General features: G+C 38.2%; 1 protein-coding gene across 1 annotated transcript in view; it reads left to right on the top strand.

Annotated features, from left to right (window-relative positions):
- MYOM2 (myomesin 2) overlaps positions 1–27,216 on the top strand; it is a 123,473-nt gene extending 96,257 nt beyond the window's left edge. Inside the window, exons 32-37 of the mRNA XM_037812938.1 lie at positions 3,139–3,244; positions 22,180–22,343; positions 22,597–22,633; positions 23,379–23,401; positions 24,012–24,067; positions 25,386–27,216. Coding sequence (XP_037668866.1) covers positions 3,139–3,244; positions 22,180–22,343; positions 22,597–22,633; positions 23,379–23,401; positions 24,012–24,067; positions 25,386–25,709 — 710 coding nt within the window. The 3' untranslated portion in view covers positions 25,710–27,216. The remainder of the gene's footprint in view (positions 1–3,138; positions 3,245–22,179; positions 22,344–22,596; positions 22,634–23,378; positions 23,402–24,011; positions 24,068–25,385) is intronic.
- The last annotated feature ends 730 nt before the right edge of the window (positions 27,217–27,946 follow it).

The raw sequence follows: 27,946 nt of genomic DNA, 5'->3' as shown, positions 1-27,946 counted from the left end.
TTGGTAATTCTGTACTTAACTTTCTGAGGAACCACCACCCTGTTTTCCACAGAAGCTGCCCCATTTCACAGTTCCACCAGCAATGAATGAGTGTTCCTATTTCTCTACATCTTCTCTAAGACTTGTAATTTTCTGTTTTTTTGATAGTAAACACTCTAGTGGGTGTGAAATGGTATCTCATTGTGGCTTTAATTTGCATTTCCCTAATAGCATGTGCTTATTGGCCATTTGCGTATCTTTTTCAGAGAAATGTCTTTTCAAATCCTTGACCCAGTTTTTAATTGTATTTTTTTTTTCTTTTTGTTGTTGAGTTGTAGGAATTCTTTTTATATTTTGGATATTAAACCCTTATCAGATATGTAGTTTCCAAATATTTTCTTCCACTCTGTAGGATGTCTTTTCACTTTCTTGATAATGTCCTTTGATGCACAAAGTTTTAAGTTTTGATCAAGTCCCATGTATCTATTTTTCCTTTGTTGCTTGTACTTTTGGTGCCATTGTCTAATATGAGGTCCCTTTCAGTAAGATCCTTCTTGTTCTCTCTCTGATCACCTCAACCATCTTACAAATCTCCTCTCCTTTTTCCTTCCATTTACTAAAATAACCTTTCCCTTGAATGGAACAGAAAATCAGTCTAGATGATATAACCGATTAGAATCCTGTTAGAGTTATCTCCCTGCCTGGGCTCTAGGGTTGAAGACCAGCCTAGATAAATGCCTCTTACCCCATTTGCCCTCCATGGCCTTATGAAGTTCTTTTCCCATTTGTTCCTGATCCTGATCCACCTCTCTAGCTGTTCTTCACTTAAGATCCAGTATAGTCTCTTTCTCGGTGGATGTCCTCATCACGGTGCTAGCAGGCAGTCTTATGTGTTTCCTGTATGTACATCTGCCTTTTTTACTGTCTCCAGTTTCTCTTCTCCTAAGGACCTCTTTTCTGGGTTCTGGACCTCATCCCTTCCTTAATTCATAGGTACTTCCTTCCTACTTACTCCTTCCTTTCTATAATGGACCTTTCTTTCAGTTTCTCTTTCTTTTTTTCTATCCCATGCTAGTGACTTTTCTCAAATATCTGTTGATTCTTGGCTGTGTGGTCATGTTTAAGATTCAAACAATTAAAAAAAGGTTTATTAGAAGCAACGTGTTTGCGGGGAAGTCGGAGGGAAGGTACTTGTCAATTTGTGGACTGCATGGCCTTTTCCTTGGGCACGTACAAAACCGTTCCCTCCCTGCTTTTTCTCTTAGGCTCGGTCAGATCTTCCAATTATTTTGCCTACAGGATATGAATCAGTGTTATAGGAACTGAGCAGGTGATGTGGGGTAGGTGAGGGGAGTTTTACCGTTCAGTACATAGACTTTCACCCAATTCCACTGTTTTAGCCCCTTGATGTACTGCACCCCTCTTCTTGTCCCAGAGAATATTTTCGTTTTGTTTCTCTAAAGGTTTAATCTCTAGTCGCCCGATCTCAGGATCTCACCTGACTAGATGGGGAGGAGGTGGTAATCAGGGGTCTCTGCTCCTTTGGCATTTTTTTTCAAACCAAACCTCCTGTTTGCAGCCCTATCTCTGCATTTAGAAGCACCTGGTGCCTCCAATTGTGGAGTCCCAAGAATTCTGATGCTCACACCTGATTCTCTCAGCTTCTTCCTTGGTTGGCTGTTTCCAGCTGTCGAGGCTCTGAACAGTCCATTGCAACTTTTTAACTTTTCTACACATTTCAAAAGTTTGATGATGGCCTCAAGCTTTATCATTTCTTCTCCTTGTTGTCCTTTGGGCTTATACATGTTTTATTCCCTTTTTTTTGGGAAACTAGTGAGGTTTTAGGAGTGTGGATGAATGCATGTATTCAATCCCCCATGATTTAGTAGTTCACATTGACATAACACTATTGAAGGCAGTTTTACATGCATTATTTCATCTTATTCTTCCAATAACTGTCAGGAAAGAGTTGTTATTTATTTATTTTTGTTAATGTTCTTAATTTATATATACATGCTCATTTAAGGATAAACAGAAAACAAAGGAAATCACAGTCATGATCATTTTTATTTCTGTTTCTATTTCTTTACATTGTTGGAATCATAAACAATTGTGTTTCTTGTTTTTTCACTTATCTTTATAATAATTTTTCAGGTTTTATATAGGTTTGAGTCCCACTCATTAATAATTACATAATATTTTATGGAGTAGATGTACCATGATTTAAACTCTTTCCTGTAGGGAAATTAATAATTTTTCATTATTATAAATAACTCTACAATGTGTACCTTTGGGCAAAGAAGGGATTTTCAATACTTAAGAATTATAACATAAATTTTAAAGTTGCTTACCAAAATTGACAAACAATATTTCAAAAATTTCTTCTCTATAACACCCTCACCAGCAGTTTGTGATCACATTGTTTTCTTTCATCTTTGCTAATTCTATAAATATAATTTTCTAGGTGAGGGAATATCATAAGCTTATGTAAATTCTCTAAGGTTACATATCTAATAACAATATCTACTTCAAATTTAGAGCTTTTTCCATAATCATCTCCATTTGTGACCTCTCACCTCTCAAGCCCCTCACCCCTATCAAACTGGTCTAAAATTTTACTTTAAACACACAAAATATGTTCTCATTTCATAGATTTTTCTTTTTGCTTATGGTTTCTTCTGCATTTCCCTTCCTTACATTTTTTCTCATCTTGAAGGACCAGCGCTAGTCTTACTATCTCTTTGACACACTCTTGGATCATTTTAGCTCAGCCAATCTTTCTTTTGCTGGTTTTATAAAATACTAAATGTCTGGATCAGTTATTATAGCATTTACCATATTACCGTGTTATCTACACTATTTTGCTTCCTCCTCTTAGGTTGACTAAGCTGCTAAAGGGTAGATACTGGTTATTTTTAAAAATTATGTACCCCTTATAGTATTCTTCAAAGAGCTTTTCTAATAACTGTATTATAGTAAATATTTGTTTAGTGAATGAATATGATATGGAAAAAATATAAAAATATGTGGCTGTGAGACATTAAAATAAACAAATATGAGAATATCTATATAGATAGATGCAGGAGAGATCCTTTCCAATATAACATAGCATATATTGCTTTTCTTAGATCTGAGTATGTTTTTTTTTTTCCCCCACAGGAGAATCTGCTTCTCCACTAAAGGTAGTCTGTACTCCAGATGGAATAAAACTTCAGTGTTTCATGAAATATTTTACAGAAGACATGAAATCAAATTGGTATCTCAAGTAAGTGAAAGAGCAATTGGCAATGCCATGGTACAGATGAGAGCCAGGCACTGGGCTTATACAGGGGAACGTGGTGCTCCATGGCAGAAACTCATGGCACTGGCCACACTATAATTTCAAGAAATTTTGACAACCTTTGGCTTGGTGGGTTGAGGAGGGGAAATTGTGGCAGGGGGCAGGATATGGGAAAAGGAGCATGAGAAGGGAATGCATGAAGGAATAGTGAAAAATTTCTTCAACGTCATGATTTTACCAAAAGTAGCTCTACTTATAACATACATTTTATCTGGAATATAGCAAAGAGCTAATTGGAAACAGAATATTTAGAAAATATACTCCCATTTCCAGTCTGTTGGTTTCCCACTAGACTTGATTAAGAAAAGAACCAAAACAAACCCAATCATTAAAATAAAAGAACAAATAAATATAAACAAGATCAAGATGGAATAAACAGCAAGTTTTTCTGCATTTTGGGTTTGTTGCTCTGCTGTTTCCATAGTAAGTGGGCAGTTATCACTGTGAAAACAACTGCTAGACTTTCCATCTGAGTGAGCACCACACAGGTCACAGCCTGCAGACGCATCCCTCCTACCTGGGGCCTCTTGGGGGTTCTGACTTCTTTCACATCTCTACTTGGAGCTTATAACTACAACAGTTATCCAAAGTAGTACACCTGAATTTAGGAGCCCTTGGAGAAAATAGGGTTGGTATCAGGGTTTCCATCTCCCTAGGCTATAACTGCAGAATGAAAGGGGATTTCAGATGTGATATAGGGGAATAGAGTAAAACCATGTCTTTCCATCTGTCTCTAAGAATATGAGGGCAAAGTTTTTAGACTGATTTTTAAGTATGTCAACATACCAAATCTTATGCTCCTCAATAAAATATATCCTTTAGATATAAATATCTGCATCATGCCTTTAGGTATTATCTTTCTCGAATTAGTATTTCAAAAGGCAAACTGCATGGTTAAAATTATTTTATTTTAAAAAGCATTATTTCATTTGTGAATCTGTTTGTGAGTAAACTGAAGTATTACAATGCCTGGGATTTTTTTGACCCATTTAATTTTGCCATTCTATGCTTTGTCTAGATGTAAAGTTTAGAAACATAAAGTGTAATATAAATAAAACATAAAATAATAAGATATATTGGACTCTTAGTACATCTGCATTTGGAATCTTATAGTATTTCATATTTTTAATAGTATGCAATTCAGTAGCTCCAATTCAGTTGGAGCTAATAAAAATCTTATATTAAGGAGTTTCTTGGTGAAATGTATTAAAGGCATGGGCTTTTTAATAAGGAATTCAGTAGCAAGGGCTTCAAAGACTGAAACTCAGGTGTATTTTTGTGACATAATTGTTTATAAGGATTTATTTTTTAAGACAATGAGTAAATCTATGCTTCTAGCTGAACCAAACCTTTCCCTGGAATAAGAGAATTAATCACCTCCTTCCCTGTGCTTTCTTTTTATTTATGGAGCATTGTCTTGCAGTAAGTTGTAATATATGTCCTATATGCAGTGGTAAATATGTCCACTCCTGGGGGAGCTGAGCTCTTCTTCAGCTCTGGCTGTCTAACGCAGAGCCTGGCACAGAGAATAGGAGGACAGAGATCCTGAGTGTGAATAAATATGTTAGCATTATTGAACAGGGATTTTGTGTTAAACACTTAACATTATTTCATTTAATTCTCACAAAAGCTCTATGAGTTAAGGGTTACTACTTATATTTTGTAGATGTTGAAATTGAAGTTTAATGAGATGAATATAAATCATTTCGTTCAAAGTGACACAACTTATAAGTGAAGAAGCAGGGATTTAAATGCTAATTTATCTTACTCCAACCACTACTATACTAAGGGGATTATTATCTCTAGAAAGACAGACAAGCAAATAGACAGACAGACAGATAAGGGCACAAATCATGTATCTGACTTATCAATAAACTTGAATCGTATGAAAGAGTCACTAGACCCCAAAAGAGAAGGGGGTGTTATTGTAAATTTCCATAGGCTCTTATGCTTTCTTTTACCAAAACAGAATTTATTATAATACAAAATAGGAATGTCTTTAGTACTTTTATAGCTAAATATGTAACTTTTGGTTTTGTTTGATTATTAAACAGTATTGAACTCTATTTTAAACAATATTAACATGTATATTGCTATATTTTGTAGTTTTTTATAATTAAAATATAAAAATATATTTTATATATAAAATATAACATCTTGTTATATTAACTATATACTTGTTATATTAACTTAACTTATTTCACTATTTGACTATTAAACAAGTTTACAGTAGAAAAACACTGGAAAACTACTTAATAATATGAAAAGTTCTTGAACTATAAACTGCTTTTGAGGCTAAATGATCCACTTAACAAAATCTGTGATGCCCGAGAAAGGTAATTGTTGAGCATTTGTACAGTGGACCCTGGAATATTTTGTGTCAGTGGGTGACATTGAATCAATATTGTATGATGAAAGTTTTGTGAAATGCGAACGTAAGCAAGGACAATTGTTCTTTGGTTAAAAAAGTGGCGTAATATATCAAGGAATGTAGAAAGTGCCACTTTAAAGGAAGGGCTGGAAACCTATTCAGAATGAGTTAGAAGCATACAAAAAGGAACTCAGCAAAAATGTTCTTCAGAAAAAGAATTTTGTTGTCTTGCTCAAAGGTGAAGGCCATCTAGAAATGACTAACTCTCAAATTGTTAAACTATCAATCTAGAACTTAGAAGTATACCACCCATCAAAGACATTTCTTGGTATTTTTAAGGAAGAAAAAAATAGCATGCTTAAACCACAGAATGTATGTTTTACTTCAGCTCAGGAAATTTCATGCAACTTCTCCCCTGAAATCCCAATGAACTCTTGAACTGCCTGGAGGAATACTGGGGAAGGGAAAAAGTACCGTTTTACTGTGATACCTTAGACACCCTTTCCCTGCCCTCCTCCATGGCGTATTTGTTGTCACTTAGAGTCTCTACAAAATGGGATGGAGTGGCCATGTGGCTGGCAACAGGCTGCAATGGGAAGAGCTGAGGGACGTGGTGGGACAGTTTCTGGGATCACGGGAAGTTTGCTTTCAAGTGCTTTGAGGTGACTGACAAGGCCACCAGCCTGTGACAACAATCAGATTGGTGGGAGATTCCAACCTTGCATAGGCACCTGCCAGAAAGTGCAGGATTTCTCAAGTTCTCTGCCTGTGTCCATGATTTTGTCTAATATGAAGGCAGTAGCAAAATGTTGTTGGATATTTAAAGTTCTTCTCTGGCTATAGCATTTTTTTTAAATTAAATTTAGTTTTATTGAGATATATTCACATACCACAGAATCATCCATGGTGTACAATCAGCTGTTCACAGTACCATCATATATTGTGCATTCATCACCCCAATCTATTTTTGAACATTTTCCTTACACCAGAAAGAATCAGAATAAGAATAAAAAATAAAAGTACAAAAGAACACCCAAATCATCCCCCCAATCCCACCCTATTTTTCATTTAGGTTTTGTCCCCATTCTTCTACTCATCCATCCATACACTGGATCAAGGGACTGCGATCCACAAGGTTTTCACAATCACACTGTCACCCCTTGTAAGCTACATTGTTATACAATCATCTTCAGGGGTCCAGACTACTGGGTTGGAGTTTGATAGTTTCAGGTATTTACTTCTAGCTATTCCAATACATTAAAACCTAAGAGTTGTTATCTATATAGTGCATAAGAATGTCCACCAGAGTGACCTCTCGACTCCATTTGAAATCTCTCAGTATGGCTATATAGCATTTTGAGAGTCTCTATTTGCAGGAGATTGACTTTCCCTTGGTACCATCTTTTCCAGCATAGAGACAAATATTTCCTAATTCTTTGTGATTTTTCCATTTTTTTTCCTACATTTCGTTTCCAATGGGGAGGCAAATCTGGTGGGAGTTGACTTGAATGTCCAACCACACTGAGAAGCGCAGAAGTATTACTTTCCAACTGTGATACCTCATTGCTACTTACACCTCAAATCTTCTTTATATAACAACTTTTACTTGATTCAAATTCGACCATAATCTCTAAGGACTCTAAGATCTGTTTTTCTTGTGAATGTCATTTTCACCCTTCCTCCATTCAATCATTATTTTCCTTAGACTTAATTTTTAGACCTTTGCACTTTAATATTATAAATTAAAACACTACTTGTTTTTATACTATTTATAAACTTTTAATGTTGAGGTAATTTTGGACTTACAGAACAGTTGCAAAGATGGTGCATAGTTTTCTTATACCCTTTGTGCAGCTTCCCCTGATACTAACATCTTATGTAATAACTACAGTATAATCATCAAAGCCAGGACATTGACAATGATATAATACTCTTAACTAAACTAGAGACCTTATTTGAATTTCGCCAGTTTTTCCACTATTTTTTTTTCTTTTTTTAATTTTCAGGATCTGGTCCAGGATCCCGTATTTGCATTTAGTCGCCATGTCTCCTTAGTCTCCTCCAATCTGTAAACTTCTTTCCTTGTCTTTCCTGACCTAGATGCTTAAAGAGTTCAGGTCATTTATTTTGTAGAATACCCTTCAATGTAACTTTGTCTGATGGTTTCCATAATTGGACTGAAATTGTTCATTTTTAGTAAGAATATAACAAGTAATTTTGTACCCTTCTCAGTGTATCAGTTCAGGGTACATGATGTCAGTATATCATCACTTGGTTAAGGTGATGTTTAGCAGGTTTCTTCCCTGTAGAGTTACTATTTTTTTCCATTGGTAGTTAATAAATATCTTGGGAGAAATACTTTGAGGCTTGCATATCTCTTGGTTTTCCTCAAACTTTCGCCTATGCATTTGAGCATTCAACCATGGACCTTGCTTGCAAAAATTATCACACATTTTGCCTCATGCTGAATTTCTGTTTTCCTGATTTCTTCTCCATTTATTAATTGGAGTTCTTCTGTTAAGGAAGCACTGTTCCTTCTCCATTATTTACTGACTTACTCAGCTTTTTATTTATATCAGTATGGATCCATGTTTTTTTATTTTATTCTGTGGGTTATAATCCAGTGTAGTTATTTGATTGTTGTTATTATTTATTTATTGGTTTACATTGGTCCAACTTTGACCATTGGGAATCCATTCAAGTTGTCTCCTGAGTCCTTTTATCATTCTCCATCTTTTTATAAGCAATTCCTTACTTCCTGGGACCATATGATTTTCCAGACTTGCATTTTCCCTGCACCAGCCTACTTTCCAAGGAACTCTGACTCTCTGTATTGGATGGTGGTATTAGAACCCAAAACCTGTGCTTTAGGTGTGCTGTTGCTACTGGATGTTTCTTCCTCTTAGACCCTCTCAGTAAATAGAGCTAGGGAATATATGCATATATATATCAATTCATGCATATACACGTATCTATTTTTATTTTTGTATTAACTATCTATGTATACATTAAAAACTATGCATTCATACTGATACCTTTGATTACAATCCAATACCACAGGTTTCATTCTAATTTTTATTTTTATTTCTTATTTGTAGCTTCTTCATTCCATAGAGAGAAACCTGGCTCTCATCTATAGTGTATCTAGTTACTTTTTCAACCTTAGTATTCAAACATTCACTTAAAATAGCATCAGAATCACTCATACCCCTGGAGAAATTTTTTTTTTTTAATTAAGAGTGTTTTTTTGTCTTAGGCTTACAGTATCCAGTTAAATATTGCTTTCCATAGTTACCTGGGTTATTTCTTTTCTTTCTCACACCCTTTAGGGGGGTATGTAATTCTTTTGCAACATCTGTTACTGTTGGTATTCCATTTTGGGTTCCCCTAGTACCCTGGTTGATTTTAATTATTTTATTTTATTTTTTTGAGTATAGAAAACATTCCATGTTCTGAGAGACAGAGCCATATAGAAAGGTACACTCAGAGACCTGAGGTTCCCTCTTCATTCCTTCTAACCTGCTCCCATTTCCCCCTTACCTCTCCCTCTTTCCTATCTACCCCATTGTAGGAAACCAATCTATATATTTCTTCTGTACAGATGAGCAGACAAATGTATTTTTTCTTAGATCCCATTCATTCTTACATTCATAAAAAAGTATTTTTAACTTAGTTTGGAATGAAAGAATGTGATCATGTTTCATGATAAAGTAATAAAATTAAGGAAGGGGTTTCGTTAGACTTGGACCATTTAAGTGTCAACACAATAAAAAAATAATTACTCTAAAAGGCCAAGTCATTGTTTATGCAAGACAATAGTAATAATTCAATAAAATATTCAAAACAGTTAGCAGTTAATTTTGATCACTGGGAGTTATTTGGCCTTCATACTACTTGACTAATTCAAAGGAAATCAACTGTTCCAGTTTGCTAAGTCTGCCATTATGCAAAATACCAGAAATGGATTGGCTTTTATAAAGGAGATTTACTAGGTTACAAATTTACAGTTTTAAGGCCATAAAAGTGTCCAAATTAAGGCATCAACAAGAAGATCCCGTCACTGAAGAACGGCCAAGGGTGTCCAGAAAGGCTCTGTTAGCTGGGAAGACACGTGGCTGGTGTCTGCTCTGGGGTTGTGGTTTCAAAATGGCTTTTTCCAGAATGTCTCTGGGTTTGTCTCTCTTAGCTTAGCATCTCCAAGTGTCCTTCTGTCTGCGTCTCCAAAAATCTTTAAGCACCAGCAAGCATCTCTTGGGGTGTTTTGTCCTCTCTTAGCTTCTCTGGAGCAAACTCTGGGCCAGCATCTTAAAGCATCAGCAAGCAACTCTATTAGCTTCCAAGCGTCTAATGTCTGTGTGTCCTGGCTTAGCATATCCCAGGGCGTTTTCCTCTCTTAGCTTCTCTGGAGCAATCTCTGGGCCAGCATCTCAAAGTGTCAACAGCAGTCTGGGCCTGTGATGGCTCTTTTAAAGGACTCCAGTAAACTAATCAAGACCTACCTTGAATGGGTGGGGTCAAATCTCCATGGAAACATTCAATCAATAGGTCACACCTATTTTAATCTGCCCCCACAAGATTGCATTAAAGAATATGTCTTTTTCTGGGGGATATAATATATATAATCAGCACACCAACCAATGAGGGTGTGGAGTCCAGAGGGGAGACCTGTTGACCTGGGGAAGGACAGGAGACCACAATTAGCCGCAGTGGCTGAGGAAGAGGTCTAAGCAAGTAGACAACCAGTGTCAGAGAAACCAAGGGGCATCTGAACTCGGGGAGAGGGAGTGGTGGTGGGGTGGTCTGCTCTAACCCCAGCTCACAGTTGTCTGCATTCTGAAAGTGGCTTAGTTGTGATATCTGGGGAACAGAATTAGTACCCGATCTAGGAAACATGTGTGAATGTGAGAGAAGCGGGAGTCAGAACTCAATCATGGGCAGTTCAAGCCTGGTATTAGGGCTTAAGGCATATTCTTGATCCCAAGGCTCACGGCAAGTGGCATTTTTATTTCTGGAGATGGAGGACAGGGAATGAGCAATTGCTAACTCAGGGTGCCTTGCATTCATGCAAACCAAAGCCTGGGCTTGTATTAAGGTCTGCAGCTGGGAATGAGGTACTGTAACTCTAGCAGTCAAATATATGGGATCTGAAAATGTGCACCAAGCAGATCCTTGCATGATTTGGCATTTTGTTAACTCTTTTTCTATATTGCAGTGATTTTTTTTTTAATTAATTAATTAATTTATTTTTTTTACAAAACAAATCATACTTTTGATTGTTTACAGTACCATTACATAGTTGTACATTCATCACCTAAATCAATCCCTGACACCTTCATTAGCACACACACAAAAATAACAAGAATAATAATTAGAGTGAAAAAGAGCAATTGAAGTAAAAAAGAACACTGGGTACCTTTGTCTGTTTGTTTCCTTCCCCTATTTTTCTACTCATCCATCCATAAACTAGACAAAGTGGAGTGTGGTCCTTATGGCTTTCCCAATCCCATTGACAACCCTCATAAGCTACATTTTTATACAACTGTCTTCGAGATTCATGGGTTCTGGGTTGTAGTTTGATAGTTTCAGGTATCCACCACCAGCTACCCCAATTCTTTAGAACCTAAAAAGGGTTGTCTAAAGTGTGCGTAAGAGTGCCCACCAGAGTGACCTCTCGGCTCGTTTTGGAATCTCTCTGCCACTGAAGCTTATTTCATTTCCTTTCACATCCCCCTTTTGGTCAAGAAGATGTTCTCCGTCCCACGATGTCAGGTCTACATTCCTCCCCGGGAGTCATATTCCACGTTGCCAGGGAGATTCACTCCCCTGGGTGTCTGATCCCACATAGGGGGAAGGGCAGTGATTTCACCTTTCAAGTTGGCTTAGCCAGAGAGAGAGGGCCACATCTGAGCAACAAAGAGGCATTCAGGAGGAGACTCTTAGGCACAAATACAGGGAGGCCTAGCCTCTCCTTTGCAGCAACCGTCTTCCCAAGGGTAAAACTTATGGTAGAGGGCTCAACCCATCAAACCACCAGTCCCCTATGTCTGTGGTCATGTTAGCAACCATGGAGGTGGGGTAGGCGAATACCCCTGCATTCTCCACAGGCTCCTCAAGGGGACACTACATCGTTTTTTTTTCCTTGTTTTTCTTTCTTTCTTTTTTTTTTTTTTAACTTTCCCTTCTTTTTTTAAATCAACTGTATGAAAAAAAAGTTAAAAAGAAAACAAACATACAATAAAAGAACATTTCAAAGAGACCATAACAAGGGAGTAAGAAAAAGACAACTAACCTAAGATAACTGCTTAACTTCCAACATGTTCCTACTTTACCCCAAGAAAGTTACATAATATAGCAACCTTTCTGTGAACTTGTTCCTACTATATCCATCAGAAATTAACAGACCATAGTCATTTCTGGGCATCCCCAGAACGTTAAATAGCTTATCTGTTCTTCTTGGAATATTGTTCCCCCTTCCTTAATTGCTCTCTACTGCTAGTTCCCCTACATTCTACATTATAAACCGTTTGTTTTACATTTTTCAAAGTTCACATTAGTGGTAGCATATAATATTTCTCTTTTTGTGCCTGGCTTATTTCACTCAGCATTATGTCTTCAAGGTTCATCCATGTTGTCATATGTTTCACGAGATCGTTCCTTCTTACTGCCGCGTAGTATTCCATCGTGTGTATATACCACATTTTATTTATCCACTCATCTGTTGAAGGACATTTGGGTTGTTTCCATCTCTTGGCAATTGTGAATAATGCTGCTATGAACACTGGCGTGCAGATATCTGTTCGTGTCACTGCTTTCCGATCTTCCGGGTATATACCGAGAAGTGCAATCGCTGGATCGAATGGTAGCTCTATATCTAGTTTTCTAAGGAACTGCCAGACTGACTTCCAGAGTGGCTGAACCATTATACAGTCCCACCAACAATGAATAAGAGTTCCAATTTCTCCACATCCCCTCCAGCATTTGTAGTTTCCTGTTTGTTTGATGGCAGCCATTCTAACCGGTGTTAGATGGTATCTCATTGTGGTTTTAATTTGCATCTCTCTAATAGCTAGTGAAGCTGAACATTTTTTCATGTGTTTCTTGGCCATTTGTATTTCCTCTTCAGAGAACTGTCTTTTCATATCTTTTGCCCATTTTATAATTGGGCTGTCTGTACTATTGTCATTGAGTTGTAGGATTTCTTTGTATATGCAAGATATCAGTCTTTTGTCAGATACATGGTTTCCAAAAATTTTTTCCCATTGAGTTGGCTGCCTCTTTACCTTTTTGAGAAATTCCTTTGAGGTGAAGAAACTTCTAAGCTTGAGGAGTTCCCATTTATCTGTTTTCTCTTTTGTTGCTTGTGCTTTGGGTGTAAAGTCTAGGAAGTGGCCGCCTAATACAAGGTCTTGAAGATGTTTTCCTACATTATCTTCTAGGAGTTTTATGGTACTTTCTTTTATATTGAGATCTTTGGTCCATTTTGAGTTAATTTTTGTGTAGGGGGTGAGGTAGGGGTCCTCTTTCATTCTTTTGGATATGGATATCCAACTCTCCCAGCCCCATTTGTTGAAAAGACCATTATGACTCAGTTCAGTGACTTTGGGGGCCTTATCAAAGATCAGTCGGCCATAGATCTGAGGGTCTATCTCCGAATTCTCAATTCGATTGCATTGATCTATATGTCTATCTTTGTGCCAGTACCATGCTGTTTTGGCAACTGTGGCTTTATAATAAGCTTCAAAGTCAGGGTTTTCTAGATATAAGATCATATCATCTGCAAACAATGACAGTTTTACTTCTTCTTTTCCAATTTGGATGCCTTTTATTTTTTTGTCTTGCCGGATTGCCCTGGCTAGCACTTCCAGCACAATGTTGAATAACAGTGGTGACAGCGGGCATCCTTGTCTTGTTCCTGATCTTAGAGGGAAGGCTTTCAGTCTCTCACCATTGAGTACTATGCTGGCTGTGGGTTTTTCATATATGCTCTTTATCATGTTGAGGAAGTTTCCTTCAATTCCTACCTTTTGAAGTGTTTTTATCAAAAAGGGATGTTGGATTTTGTCAAATGCTTTTTCAGCATCTATTGAGATGATCAATTGATTTTTCCCTTTTGACTTGTTAATGTGTTGTAATACATTGATTGATTTTCTTATGTTGAACCATCCTTGCATGCCTGGAATAAACCCCACTTGGTCATGGTGTATGATTTTTTTAATGTGTCTTTGGATTCGATTTGCAAGTATTTTGTTGAGGATTTTTGCATCTATATTCATTAGGGAGATTGGCCGGTAGTTTTCCTTTTTTGTAGCATCTTTGCCTGGTTTTGGTATTAGATTGATGTTAGCTTCATAAAATGAGTTAGGTAGTGTTCCATTTTCTTCAATGTTTTGAAAGAGTTTGAGTAAGATTGGTGTCAGTTCTTTCTGGAAAGTTTGGTAGAATTCCCCTGTGAAGCCATCTGGCCCTGGGCATTTATTTGTGGGAAGATTTTTGATGACTGATTGGATCTCTTTGCTTGTGATGGGTTGGTTGAGGTCTTCTGTTTCTTCTCTGGTCAGTCTAGGTTGTTCATATGTTTCCAGGAAATTGTCCATTTCCTCTACATTATCCAGTTTGTTGCCATACAGTTGTTCATAGTATCCTCTTATAATTTTTTTAATTTCTTCAGGATCTGCAGTTATGTCACCTTTTTCATTCATTATTTTGTTTATATGGGTCTTCTCTCTTTTTGATTTTGTCAGTCTAGCTAGGGGCTTGTCAATCTTGTTGATCTTCTCAAAGAACCAACTTTTGTTGATATTTATCGTCTCTATTGTTTTTTTGTTCTCTATGTCATTTATTTCTGCTTTAATCCTTGTTATTTCTTTTCTTCTACTTGGTTTAGGATTGGTTTGCTGTTCATTTTCTAGCTTCTTCAGTTGATCCATTAGTTCTTTGATTTTGGCTCTTTCTTCCTTTTTAATATATGCGTTTAGTGCTATAAATTTCCCCCTCAGCACTGCTTTTGCTGCATCCCATAGGTTTTGGTATGTTGTGTTCTCATTTTCATTCGTCTCTATATATTTAGCAATTTCTCTTGCTATTTCTTCTTTAACCCACTGATTGTTTAGGAGTGTGTTGTTTAACCTCCAGGTATTTGTGAATTTTCTAAGTCTCTGATGGTTATTGACTTCTAATTGTATTCCATTGTGGTCAGAGAATGTGCTTTGAATAATTTCAATCTTTTTAAATTTATTGAGGCTTGTTTTATGTCCCAGCATATGATCTATTCTGGAGAAAGTTCCATGAGCACTAGAAAAGTATATGTATCCTGTTGATTTGGGATGTAATGTCCTGTAGATGTCTGTTAAATCTAATTCATTTATCAGATTGTTTAGGTTTTCAATTTCCTTATTGGTCTTCTGTCTGGTTGATCTATCTATAGGAGAGAGTGATGTGTTGAAGTCTCCCACAATTATTGTGGAAACATCAATTGCTTCCTTTAGTTTTGCCAGTGTTTCTCTCATGTATTTTGTGGCACCTTGATTGGGTGCATAGACATTTACGATTGTTATTTCTTCTTGCTGAATTGCCCCTTTTATTAGTATGTAGTGGCCTTCTTTGTCTCTCAAAACATCCCTGCATTTGAAGTCTATTTTATCTGAGATTAATATTGCTACACCTGCTTTCTTTTGGCTGTAGCTTGCATGAAATATTTTTTTCCATCCTTTCACTTTCAGTTTCTTTGTGTCCCTGTGTCTAAGATGAGTCTCTTGTATGCAACATATTGATGGTTCATTTTTTTTGATCCATTCTGCGAATCTATATCTTTTAATTGGGGAGTTTAATCCATTTACATTCAACGTTATAACCGTGAAGGCATTTCTTGAATCGGCCATCTTATCCTTTGGTTTATGTTTGCCATATTTTTCCCCTCTCTCTATTAATATCCTTTATTGTACCCATACCGAACCTCTTTAGTACTGAACCTTTCTCCAAGTCTCTCTGTCCTTTCTTTGTTTCTCTGTGTGTAGGGCTCCCTTTAGTATCTCCAGTAGGGCAGGTCTCTTGTTAGCAAATTCTCTCAGCATTTGTTTATCTGTGAAAAATTTAAGCTCTCCCTCAAATTTGAAGGAGAGCTTTGCTGGATAAAGTATTCTTGGCTGGAAATTTTTCTCACTCAGAATTTTAAATATATCGTGCCACTGCCTTCTCGCCTCCATGGTGGCTGCTGAGTAGTCACTACTTAGTCTTATGCTGTTTCCTTTGTATGTGGTGAATTGCTTTTCTCTTGCTGCTTTCAGAACTTGCTCCTTCTCTTCTGTGTTTGACAGTGTGATCAGTATATGTCTCGGAGTGGGTTTATTTGGTTTAATTCTATTTGGAGTTTGCTGAGCATTTATGATTTGTGTATTTATGTTGTTTAGAAGATTTGGGAAGTTTTCCCCAACAATTTCTTTGAATACTCTTCCTAAACCTTTACCGTTTTCTTCCCCTTCTGGGACACCAATGAGTCTTATATTTGGACATTTCATATTATCTATCATATCCCTGAGGTCCATTTGGTTTTTTTCAATTTTTTTCCCCATTCTTTCTTTTATGCTTTCATTTTCCATTCTGTCATCTTCCAGGTCACTGATTTGTTGTTCAACTTCCTGTAGTCTTGTACTATGAGTGTCCAGAATCTTTTTAATTTGGTCAACAGTTTCTTTAATTTCCATAAGATCATCCATTTTTTTATTTAGTCTTGCAATGTCTTCTTTATGCTCTTCTAGAGTCTTCTTGATTTCCTTTATATCCCGTACTATGGTCTCATTGTTCATCTTTAGTTCTTTGAGTAGCTGCTCTAGGTGCTGTGTCTCTTCTGATCTTTTGATTTGGGTGCTTGGGCTTGGGTTATCCATATCGTCTGGTTTTTTCATATGCTTTATAATTTTCTGTTGTTTTTGGCCTCGTGGCATTTGCTGAACTTGATAGGGTTCTTTTAGGGTTTGTAGACCTATTGAAGTCCTTATCTCTAATTTATCAGATCTACAGCTTCGTGGAGTACACTTTCTCTAACTAACCAGCAGGTGGCGTCCACGAGCCACCTGTTCTCCACAAGCCAGTTCTCCCCTGCTTAGCCTTTTTGGTGAGTGGGGGAGTGAGTCTTGTGGGGTCCAATTGGTGTACCAAGCTTGCGTGTGTAGTTGGTGTTGCCTGCCCTGTATATGGGTCGTGTTTCTGGGCAGTTGGGGAGGGGGGGTGGCCCTAACAATCAAATCTCCCTGGTGATCCTAGAGTTTTAAAGCTGCTGCAATAGTCTAATCCTTCAGTTCAGTCCTGCCACAGTTTGTCTCTGCCACTGACCTACACGTCCTTGGTATTGGCGTATGGCTCCTGAGACTTGCAAGTGGGCCCCTCTTCCAGGCCGTGCACCCCGGGTCCTCTGTTGAGGGATGACTGTGCTATGTCACAGGTGAGTGCTGTCCCCCCAGGGCAGTTCTGGGCTGCTGGGCTGTGTAGGGAGGCTCCCAGTCTGCTGAAATGATGGCTGAATGGGGCTTTGTTAATTCACACTGCTCCACCTTCCCAACTCTGGGACAGTCAGCTGAGGTTGCAGGGAAGGCTAATGTCCACGCCCAGTTTTGTGGTGTGTGCCTGTTATTTGAAGCACTTCCGTCACACTGGGTTGTGTGGGGCAGCTCTGGGTTATGGGGCTTGCGATGGGCAGGAGTGTTTCCTGTCCACCAGGATGGTGGCTGTGAGCGGACATCCCCCTTATCTTGGGAAGTTGTGGTGTTTAGTGAATTTTCTCAGCCACTGAATTATTGCCTTTTGTCTCAGAGCTCTCTTAGTTCTGCTCTTAACTTGACGTGCCCAAATTGAAAGTCTCTGAAGCTTTCTGTATTGGGCTTCTTAGAGTAATTGTTTTAGAAAAAGAAAAAAGGATTAAAAAAAAAAAAAAAAAAAGGCCCTCCTCAGAGATCTAATGGGTTATTGAAATGCTAAGAGACAAAGCAACCAGGGCCATTAAGGAAAGGTCCACAGGGCAGAGAGATCGGCTTTTCTTCGGGATTTGCATATGCGCCTTAGGGCCTGAGCTCCGCCCTTCCCCTTTCTGTGTTCACCAGAACTCCAAAAATCCTCTGCTTTTATTTTGGAGTTTTTCGTGTTGTTGTTTTTTTTTCTATGCCTGTCTCCTCTCTGCTGGGCTGGCTGCTCTCAGATTCTCTGGTGTCTGGTCTCAGTCTATCTATGGTTGGAGTCTGGATCAGTAGAATGAGTTTCCGATAAGAGCAGCCACTGCAGTTCTCCCTTCTCCTTCCCGGAGCTGACAGCCCCTCCTCCCACGGGACTGAGCCTGGCAGGGAGGGGCTCGGGTCCCCTGGCCCCAAAAACTTACAGATTTCGCTGATCTCAGCAGTTCGACATTTTCATGAGTGTTGTATGAAGTATGCCCAAAGACAGATTGCTCTGTGGTGTCCAGTCCACGCAGTTCCTGGCTTTCTACCTACTTTCCTGGAGGAGTAACTAAAACATACAGCTCACCAGTCTGCCATCTTCTATTGCAGTGATTTTTGCCTTTCATTACCAGCTGTGTTGATGCTGCATGGACCCAAGTTTATTAATGGCTTTTACCAAAATTGTGTGGCTGTTTTAAAGATGCTCAGTGCAGCAGAGAGTTGTTTTCTTTACGTCACACTCAAATGACAAGTAGCTTTGAGGGCCAAGGGCAGTCACCATGAGGCAGAGTGTGAACTTTGTTCACAGTGAGTATATCTGTCTTCAGGCAGTTGAACCAGTGTTGTTTGTTCAATTGCATCATAGTCAGTAGGACTTCTGTATCTATTTATAAGAATATTATGAATGCTTTAACATATTAATGGATTTGTATTCAAGTAGTTGTTTTTTCCCTATCAAGTATGGCCAAACTAAAAATCATCTATTGTATTTCCTACAAACGAGTTGATAATTTTGTAAGAACAGATCATCATAAGAATGGGGCGTATTTCAATTGAACCTAAATATCTCAAAGGCTGAGTTGATCACTACTTCCAGGAACATTTTTGAGGTGAATTTGGGGTCAAATGCGTTTCACCTTTTGAACAAAGCTGTGTATGATGTGGCTGATAAAATGGAACCATTATTAACTTTTCTTCATGGCCTCTAGTATAACAGCTTCAAATTTCAGGGCTGTTTTCTGCCATCCATTACTGAAGGAAATCTAGACTCTTGCACACACAAAGCAAAGGTTTCAACATCCTTATTTGTACTTCTAGAACACAGCTGTTTAGGTGTATGACTTAGCTCTTCGAGAAGGGCGTATTTGAATGAATGGAGATGAACCAACCTCTCCAGCCTCAAGAGCCATCCATGCACCATGTGGCATAACGAAATGAAACAGCATCTGCAGCCACTGGTGCTGCCTTGCAATGAAATTCTCACCAGCCTTAGCTTGAATACAGTGAACTCAGGCAGTTTCTTTTTTTTTCACCTGTCACCAGCACAGCATGTAGTGCAGAATGCAAATACCTAGGCATGATTGAAACCATGCCCTTCTCAGCAGAGCAGGGAGTACATTACAAATCCCAGAGCAATATCCAGTCATTGCAGAGGGGGAATGCAAGGCCGTTTCCATCATGGGTCTAGTTAATCAGGCAGAACTCAGGACCTTATTAATGTGTTGCAGCTAACACAGAAATCCCTGCCTCATCAGAAAGTCCTTGTTTGCTTAGGAAGCCAAAACAACTCTGTTGGAAATACATGATTGTTTGAATATTTGCAGGGGTGTGTGTGTATCTATTTGAACTTTGAGACATTCCTTCTAATCCCCACATCATCAGCTCAAAGATAGTGTGATGAGATTACTAAGGACCATTCATGTTTGAAAGAATGAGTTTTGCTTATTCTTTTCAGAAGAGACTCACTTGTTGAACTACTGTTTTCTTGAATATAGTATGTTAGTCAGTAAACCATTACAGCAGAGTCAGTTCCCCACTGATCTGCAATTGCTAATTAGTCAATCAAAATATCCCGTTGTAAGTGCACAGAGGGGAGAAAGAAGGCTTTCCTACTCAAGCTGTGATTTTTCTGCTGTGTGTTGATGTCTGTTTTTGTTTGGGTGTTTGCTCAGATGCAGTTCTCACTATTTCAAGCATTTCAAGGTTTGGGATTGATTAGCCAATCCATTGCACAGTACATTTTCTTCGAAAGATTTTTTTTCTGTGAAGAAAACTGAGAATCACTATTTAAAGTTTAATTTTCTTTTTGTACATAGGAGTGAGTAGTTCTGGGTGCTGGGATGGCCCATTCATCACCTTAATAACAGCTATCCTGCTTGGCACACTACCTACCACCTGGCACTGGGCAGGTGCCTTATGTACCCGTGACACTGAGCCTTCGCAACTACCCTCACACCATCACACAGAGGCAGAACCTGGGCTAGTCCATGTTGCAGCTTTGGCAAGGGACAGGACTGGAATTTGAACACACTTCTGTCTGATTTTGATCACTTAAGCACCTGGTCTACCGACTGCTGATTTTGCAGCGGTGGGTGGGACTTTGACCTTGCTTCTCTTCCTTACTGCTTTCTCCTCTCCACCTGGCCTATGGCTGAATGTTAGCAAAAAGCCACTTGGCAGAGGAACGGCTTCTACTGTAGGGTCTGAATAAAATATATGAGACCATAGATTATTTCTTCTTTAGTGATATTTCAGGCCAGCTACAGATTTTAAAAACCTCAAGATTGAATGATTTTGTTAAAGATGATCTAGTTTGGTTTTACGAACCCTTCTTTGGCTGAGTAGTAAATGAAAAGAGAGATAACTAAGCTATTGAAAAGAGAGATAATTGGGATGGCTACTCTGTCTGTGCCACATATTGGACACAATTTTGGCATATCTTAATGAATTCTTAAAACAATCCTATGAGCTAAGTTTTATATCTTGTCTTTTACACAGAGGATCAGAGAGGTTAGGTTATTTGACCGAAGTCCATTCAGTAAAATGAGGGTGGAAATCCAGATGCGTCTGACCTCGAAGCTCTGGTCTTTCCCTTCGGGTGTTCTGCTTGCTCGTAATCGGTGCGGCCTGACTGTGCTACTTGTTGGTCACGCATTGTGTTCTCCGGCCTCCCAGCCTTTGCTTCTTCATGCTCTTCTTCCCAAATGCACTTGCTCAAATCTCACCCATCCTTCAAGGGAAAACTCACAGGGTGCCTCCTCCATGAAACCTTTTGTCTTGGTTTCCCAGTGCTGCCATAACAAGGTACCCAAACTGGGTGGCCTTAAAACATCAGAAATTTATTGTCTCTCAGTTTCAGAGGCTGGTGATCCAGATTCGAGTGGTCAGTAGGACTGTGTTTCCTCTGAAGTCTGTGGGGTCCTGGTGGTGGCTTGCCGGCAATCCCCGGCGTTCTTTTGCTTGTGGCATAACTCAGTTTCTGCATCTGCCACGTGGCTGTCTTCTCTCTCTATCTTCTAATAAGGACACCAGTTAGATTGGATTAGGACCCACCTTAATCCTGTTTGGTCTCATCTTCACTAATAATATCCTCAAAGATCCTCTTCCATGTAGGATCATTGTCACGGGACTGGGGGTTATATTTTCAACACATATTTTGGGGGAACACAATTCCATCTGTTACGCCTTTACAGATCCCTTCCCTCCTCCCCCTTAAATTTCATTGATTTGGTTTTTGTATTTTGCCCCCATGAAACTTATCACTGTCTGTCCTAGACTGATATTATATGTGAACACAATATTATGAGTGTAATACACTAAGGGTTGCTATTTCTATCTCCAGAGAATGTAGCAAATGCTTTGCATTTGGTATGGCTTAATAAATATTTATTGAATGAGAGAAAAACTGAATAAAATGCTATTATGATGCGGTGAGTTGGAGAATTCCTTTTCGAGCTGAACCCAAGGAATATTTGGTCCTGGCAAGGGCAATAAAATGCAACATAAGTTCTACAGCCAGCTCTCTGCAAAGCCCCAAAGCAGCTGACTTTGCTGAGGTTTTAATCTTCTGGAGCTACTGCATGAGACAAATAGATCCATGTTCTAGTTTCTGTATGGCCCTGAAGCCCTGTTTTTCATGTTCCCACTGTAATTCCTACAAACCTTTTATATCTCCCTCTAAATCAAAGTTGCATTAGGAAGCAACTTATATACATTTGCCTGATATAAATAGGTTGGTTTATATTTTACAAATGTAGTGTAGACCTTTTGCTGCCTTAGACGGCAGGGATGGTGTTGAGCCTTTGTAAGCCCATTTTGAGGTGACCAATAAGTGTATATTAAATAATACTGTATTTCTAAAAACTAAATATAGGATTTAATTTTTAAAGGTTTTCAGATCTGTTACTAATGTAGTTAATAAAGTTAAAATGGCCAGAAAAATCTGTGACATCAGCAACAATTTAGAAAAGACTAACCACCCAAACATTTATGACACTTCACCATAGGTATCTTGTATGTAGCATGGAGATTCTAAATTGAAACTTGTTCCTGTTACTCTTTAAAAGAGATGCTAAGATTCCATCTGGTGAACATATGAGAATTGGAGGGAGTAGAGAGATGGCCTGGCTGCAGATCTGTGAGCCTACTGAGAAGGATAAAGGAAAATATACTTTTGAGATTTTTGATGGCAAAAATAACCATCAACGTACACTTGACCTATCTGGACGAGGTAAGATAATTATTCTTTAGCCCCTAATAATTTTGTATTTAGTGATCCTTTAGGAATGCCCAAAGGGAAGATGTGTGTTCTGAAACAATATGGTTTTATTATTTTTATTCAGATAAAATTATTTCTGAATAATCAATTTATTCACTTGGCTATTTCTCAGTTTTCATTAACCAAATTCACTAATAGAGCATGAGTGAATGAATAAAACTAAACACATCAAAATGGTTAATAACGTTTGGATGTTTCCTTACAGCTTTTGATGAAGCATTTTCAGAATTCCAGCAACTCAAGTAAGATTTGACTCCAGTTGACTTGGAGTCATTTTGGCTTCATGTGGGACCATCTATAGATACCTAGGGGATCTAAAGCAAGTGCTGTTGCTAGGAACTGGGGAATTGAAGCAATTCAATATGTAGAAGTACAGACAGTCTCCTAAACCATAAACACATTTATAAATTCACTTTCTAGAGTTATAATGAATTACTTTAAATGATTACAATGATACATTTCTGTCATGTATGGCAGCATATCATAGAGAGCCACTTTTTAAAGAATGACTTGGGATTTTCACATGTGGGTCTGAATTTTAGACTATCCCAAACTGAGAACAGTCCTTGGCCCATACGAGATGTAAATATTTGCTGAATGGGTGAATGGATGACTAAGATAAATCAGAAACTGGCAATTTCAAAAATACCCAGACATCTCCAAGGCAATTTGGTGGATTTAGTAAAAAAGAAAAAAAAAAAATCTCTCCAACCTATGATTTTGTATGATAAAGTTCTCTTTGGATTATAGCAACCAAAAGACAAGGTATTTCCCCTCTCAAAATGGACAATGGGAAACATCAGGAAAAACATACAGCTGTATAGCCTCAGATCTTGTGAGCTAATGTTTCTTCTAAGCGAAAGCAAATGTATCTCCCTTCTTTTGCTTTTGACCCTAGCAAACCTCTAAAATGTGTAATTCTTTTTGTCATTTGCATTTTCTCAATACTCTTTTTTTCCTCTCCTCTCTGTCCCCTTTAATTTTTAGAGCTGCTGCTGTTGCAGAGAAAAGTAAGTAAATGTTATAACAGGGACAACATATTTTTTAGGTAGGGCAAAAGGGTCCACATTTTAGAGTATTAATTTTGTATGTTATATAACAGTCAGCAAACCCTCTAACCCCTATTTGAAAGCCCTTATGACTCTCAAACACTTATATTCCTAATTCTTCAGCAGCACATCTCATGCTACCTGGCCAGCCTATCTTTTCAGTCTTAGCTCATCATGAGTTCCTCTGGTTTTCCTTCCCCTCTCATCCTCCACCGAAAATCCTACCTTCCAGTTGCATGGGGATTCCATTCACTTCCTGAATGCATCACAGATACACATGGTGCCCTTTGCTGCTTTTAACCCTTGGTGAACTCTTATTCATCCTTCAGAGCCCATTTATATCCCCTCTTTCCTTTAGAGCTTTTCATGACCTCCCTGGCACAGAGTTACTTCCTCATCTGTGTTCTCTTGGCATTTGGTTTATGCCTCAACTACAAAATTGTTAGTTTTTGTGACCTTTCCCCTGAGTGTGGAAACTCCTCTTTGTATTCCTTGTTGTATCTTCACAGTAGCTTAGCTCATGAATGAGTCCCCTTCGTGCTTTCTCACCTGAATCATTTTAATGTTACAGATCGTGGCAAGGTGATTGGTGGGTTGCCTGATGTGGTGACCATAATGGAGGGCAAGGTAAGAATAAAGAGCAGGGTAAAAAAGTTAGGTCTGGAGGGGGATTTGAACATAACATAATGCAATGTGCTCTTAGTAAAGGAAGCCTAGAGGGTTTGTTATATGCCACCCAGCCTGCGTAGAGCTCAGAGCCCCTCACTCCCAGCCTTGTCACTGCATCTGCTATATGCTGTATCCTATGCTGCCTTTGAAAATTTTTATATTTTCAAAGAATGCAATGTTTTGACATTCTGAATCCATAAGCAATGCCTGTAAGACCACAGGAAAGTTGTTGTGTAACTCAGGTAGCTCAAAGCAGGAGGTTCTAGGCCCTTAGGACCACACCACATTCTGATGCTATCTGGTTCCATGGCCCTTCAAAGGAATAACTTAACAGGGATGAGGTGGGCACTCACACACACACACACACACACACACACACACACACATGCACGTGTGCTTGCAACGCACCAGTCTCATAAAAATGTAAGCCATACTGCTACAAGTATAAAATATTATAGCTTTTAGAATGAGGAAGATAAAAAAAATCTGTGCTCTAACTTGCAAGGTCATTTTGGAACATAAAATGGAAACCACTTATTGGAGTTTTAATTTGTTGCCTTGTCAGTGAAATTATTGATATCTAATTGGTACTTCTCTGGTTGCTTCAGTAATTCTAACTCAATGTCACTGGGACATAGATACTTGAGAGAATTTTATTAGGTCAAAATACAAAAATTTATAGACCTTTTCTTTAGCAGTTAAAGAAAGCAGAGCTAGCTCCTGAGACCGAATAATCATGGATCTCATAATAAAGATGTAATTGAGAAATTAGAAATAGTTTTACTTTATCATAGGCTGAAAGCATGCTTTAACTAAGTGTCAAGAATGCATTTTCTGTATCCAATTTACTAGTTATAAGACAATATATTCTCTGGATTTGCTATAGGAGCTGGTAAAATGAATCTTTAAGTCTGAAGATAAAGGACATTTAGAAACAGGCTAAATATATCTATTGTAAAGTGTACAGCTTAATTACTTTCCACTTTAATGAACCAAGGCCATGGATTAAAATTGAGAATAAATAGAAAACATTATCATTGATTTTTCTGATCACCTCCCCTACGAAATGGTGAACTTCTTTGTGCTTTGTTCTTCCTTTAAGACCTTGCACCTAGCATGGTGCTTAGCATATATAAAGGCTTGTTGACTAAATAAATGATGTAAAGAACTGATAAATGCAACTGAATATGACTGAGAGCTAACACAACCTAAAGAGGCAATATGACTTATGTTTTTCTAACTCATCTTTCTCTGCCCACCTTTTTCCCTTTTCAAGACCTTGAATCTGACCTGCACGGTGTTTGGAAATCCTGATCCAGAAGTGGTTTGGTTGAGGAATGACAAAGACGTTGCGCTTAGTGATCACTTTGTAGTCAAGGTGGAACAGGGCAAATATGTCAGTTTAACCATCAAAGGTGTCACTTCCGAGGACTCGGGAACATACAGCATCAATGTCAAGAACAAATATGGAGGTGAAAAAATTGAAGTCACTGTCAGTGTGTACAAACATGGTGAAGAGATACCAGAGATTTCCCTGCCCCAGCAAGCAAAACCAAAGCTTATACCAGCATCTGCTTCAGCAATAGCTGAATTAAAGTAATCACCTGAATATGGAAAAATATGCTTGGGAATCACCCAAATGCCATGTGCTTGTTCCAAATGAATCTTGATAATTTGAGAAAGTCATGTGTGGGCAGATAATTGATCGTATGTTATGCTTTTCATTTTTGCTTTTGGTTGTTTTTCTTGTGTGTCTGTAGAAGGGGAAAAGCTAATGTTTTCCACAAGGCTAAACGACTTATGTTTACATGATGATAAATGACAGATAGCTGGCAAAGAATGTGTTTGAAGATGATAGTTATCATTTTCCTTATCACTGGCATCCACATATAGATGGTGTGTGTTGGTTCTGTGTAAAGGCCCTGTCGCACTCATTGCTATATTCTCTGTTAGCTAGCGAGCTCTCTAGCAACTCTTTGCAATTATGGCTGTAGAGCCATTTAAGCATGCATTACCTGGTTACACCCTATCTTCTTTTGCTTTAGGCTAATAAAACTTTAAAAGGCACCTTGTTGTAGTTCTCCTGTACCAAATCATACCTAACTACTTCTGTTTACACTCCTGGCTTGTTTAATTATGGATTATCGTGCAATTTCACAGCTGGTGGCATGCAGACGATGCGCTTACAATCCAGAGAGGCAGTGATGGTAAATCGCACTTGCTGCAGGGCTCCCTTCAAATAGTTTTACCCTTTAAGGCTTGGTGACAAAGCAATTGAAACCGGACCCTCAAAAATGATTTTAGCCTCAAAACCACACTCCCTAAGAAGGTGTGTATTTTGTGAAAGGCTTAGAAATGTTAAGTGGTTATCGTGCTGTGAATCTAAAAATCTCTGTTGGGGAAAACAAAATGCATAGGTGGCCATGTTCTTTTTCAGCACAGTAATTATTTAGTAAGGGATTTCAAAAAAAGGAAAATGCTCATTCTAAATGACCCCTGTGGTAGGCAGGGAGGAAAATTAAAAATTTGGGCTGACTGTAGAAGTCTCTCAGTGAAGTTAAAAGAAAGAAAATGTATATATACAATGAACACTCCTTTCTTTGAACCCTTCCTTCCTTTTTTGGAAAGAGGCTAAAACCCCACTAACATAAAAATCCTATCTTAATATTTTAGTTTTATATTGCTTTGTAACAGAAAAAGGCTTTTTGTAGTTCAGAAAATTTAATCTCCCTCTATCATTAAGGCCAATCAAACTCTATGCTATTTTGCTAAATTTTCCTAAGGTAATAATATGAACAATGAAATTTAAATATGCTCCTAATATCACAAAAGCCAGCTGAGCAGGTTTCTGCTGCAAGTAAAGGGAGGATCAGCAAGAATTTTTCATTATTCCTACTTCTCCATTGCATAGGTTAGCTTTAGCTGAGTTTGTTATTATTACATGGTGGAGCACCGTTTCTAAAAACATCCTTGGCAAAAGTAGGCACAGTTAGACTTCTCTATACTTGACCTTTATTTAGTCAAATGGAGCTTGCTTATGTTCCAATTTAAATTGTCATTTTTATTCAGCAATGTGGTTCAATGTTCCCAATAAATAATCTTATTGCGTTCACAGGAAAGGATTAAAATGGTTGTGAATTTCCTAAAGTCATTTAATATTTTTAAGTAAACTTTTCATTTTGGAATAAATTTAGATTTACAGAAAATTTGCAAAGAGAGTGTGGAGATTTCCTGAGTACCCCTCATGCAATTTCCCCCACTGTTAACATCTTAAAATTTCCATGGTACATTTGTCACAACTGACAAACCAACATGGTGCATTATTATGTGTTCCAGGATTCCATCTAAAGTGCTCCATTGCATTTAGCTGCCATGTCTTCCTAGCCTCTGCTCGGTGACAGTTTCTCAGTCTTGCCTTGTGTTTCAAGATCTTAATGGTCTTGAGGAGTATTGGCTAGGAATCCAGTACAAAGTTCCCCAGTCTGGATTTGTCTCATATTTCATTATTATTGGACTGGGGCTATGGGATTTTGGGAAGAACACCCCAGAAGTGAAGTGTCCTTCTTGTCACATCCCATCAGGGGTCACATGAGATCCACATGGCCTTGCTGGGGATGTTAACCTTCATCACATGCTTATAAGATTGTGTTTGCCGTGCATCTCCGCTGTTTTTACTCCACTGAAGTTACTGTTTTTCCCTTTCCCAATTCCATTCCCTAAAAGTGAGGTATTAAGTCTTAAAGGAGGGGGTATGTGGAATTAAGCTCCACCTCTTGGAGGGAAGATTATCTACATATTCTGAATTCTCCTGCAAGAAGGAGTCCTCTCTCATTTGTT

The sequence above is a fragment of the Choloepus didactylus genome, chromosome 20 (genome assembly GCF_015220235.1).
Source record: "Choloepus didactylus isolate mChoDid1 chromosome 20, mChoDid1.pri, whole genome shotgun sequence".
In the NCBI taxonomy this organism is placed as follows: Eukaryota; Metazoa; Chordata; class Mammalia; order Pilosa; family Megalonychidae; genus Choloepus; species Choloepus didactylus.
Note: the sequence above shows the minus strand (reverse complement) of the source record. Positions and strands in the feature narration are given on the sequence as shown.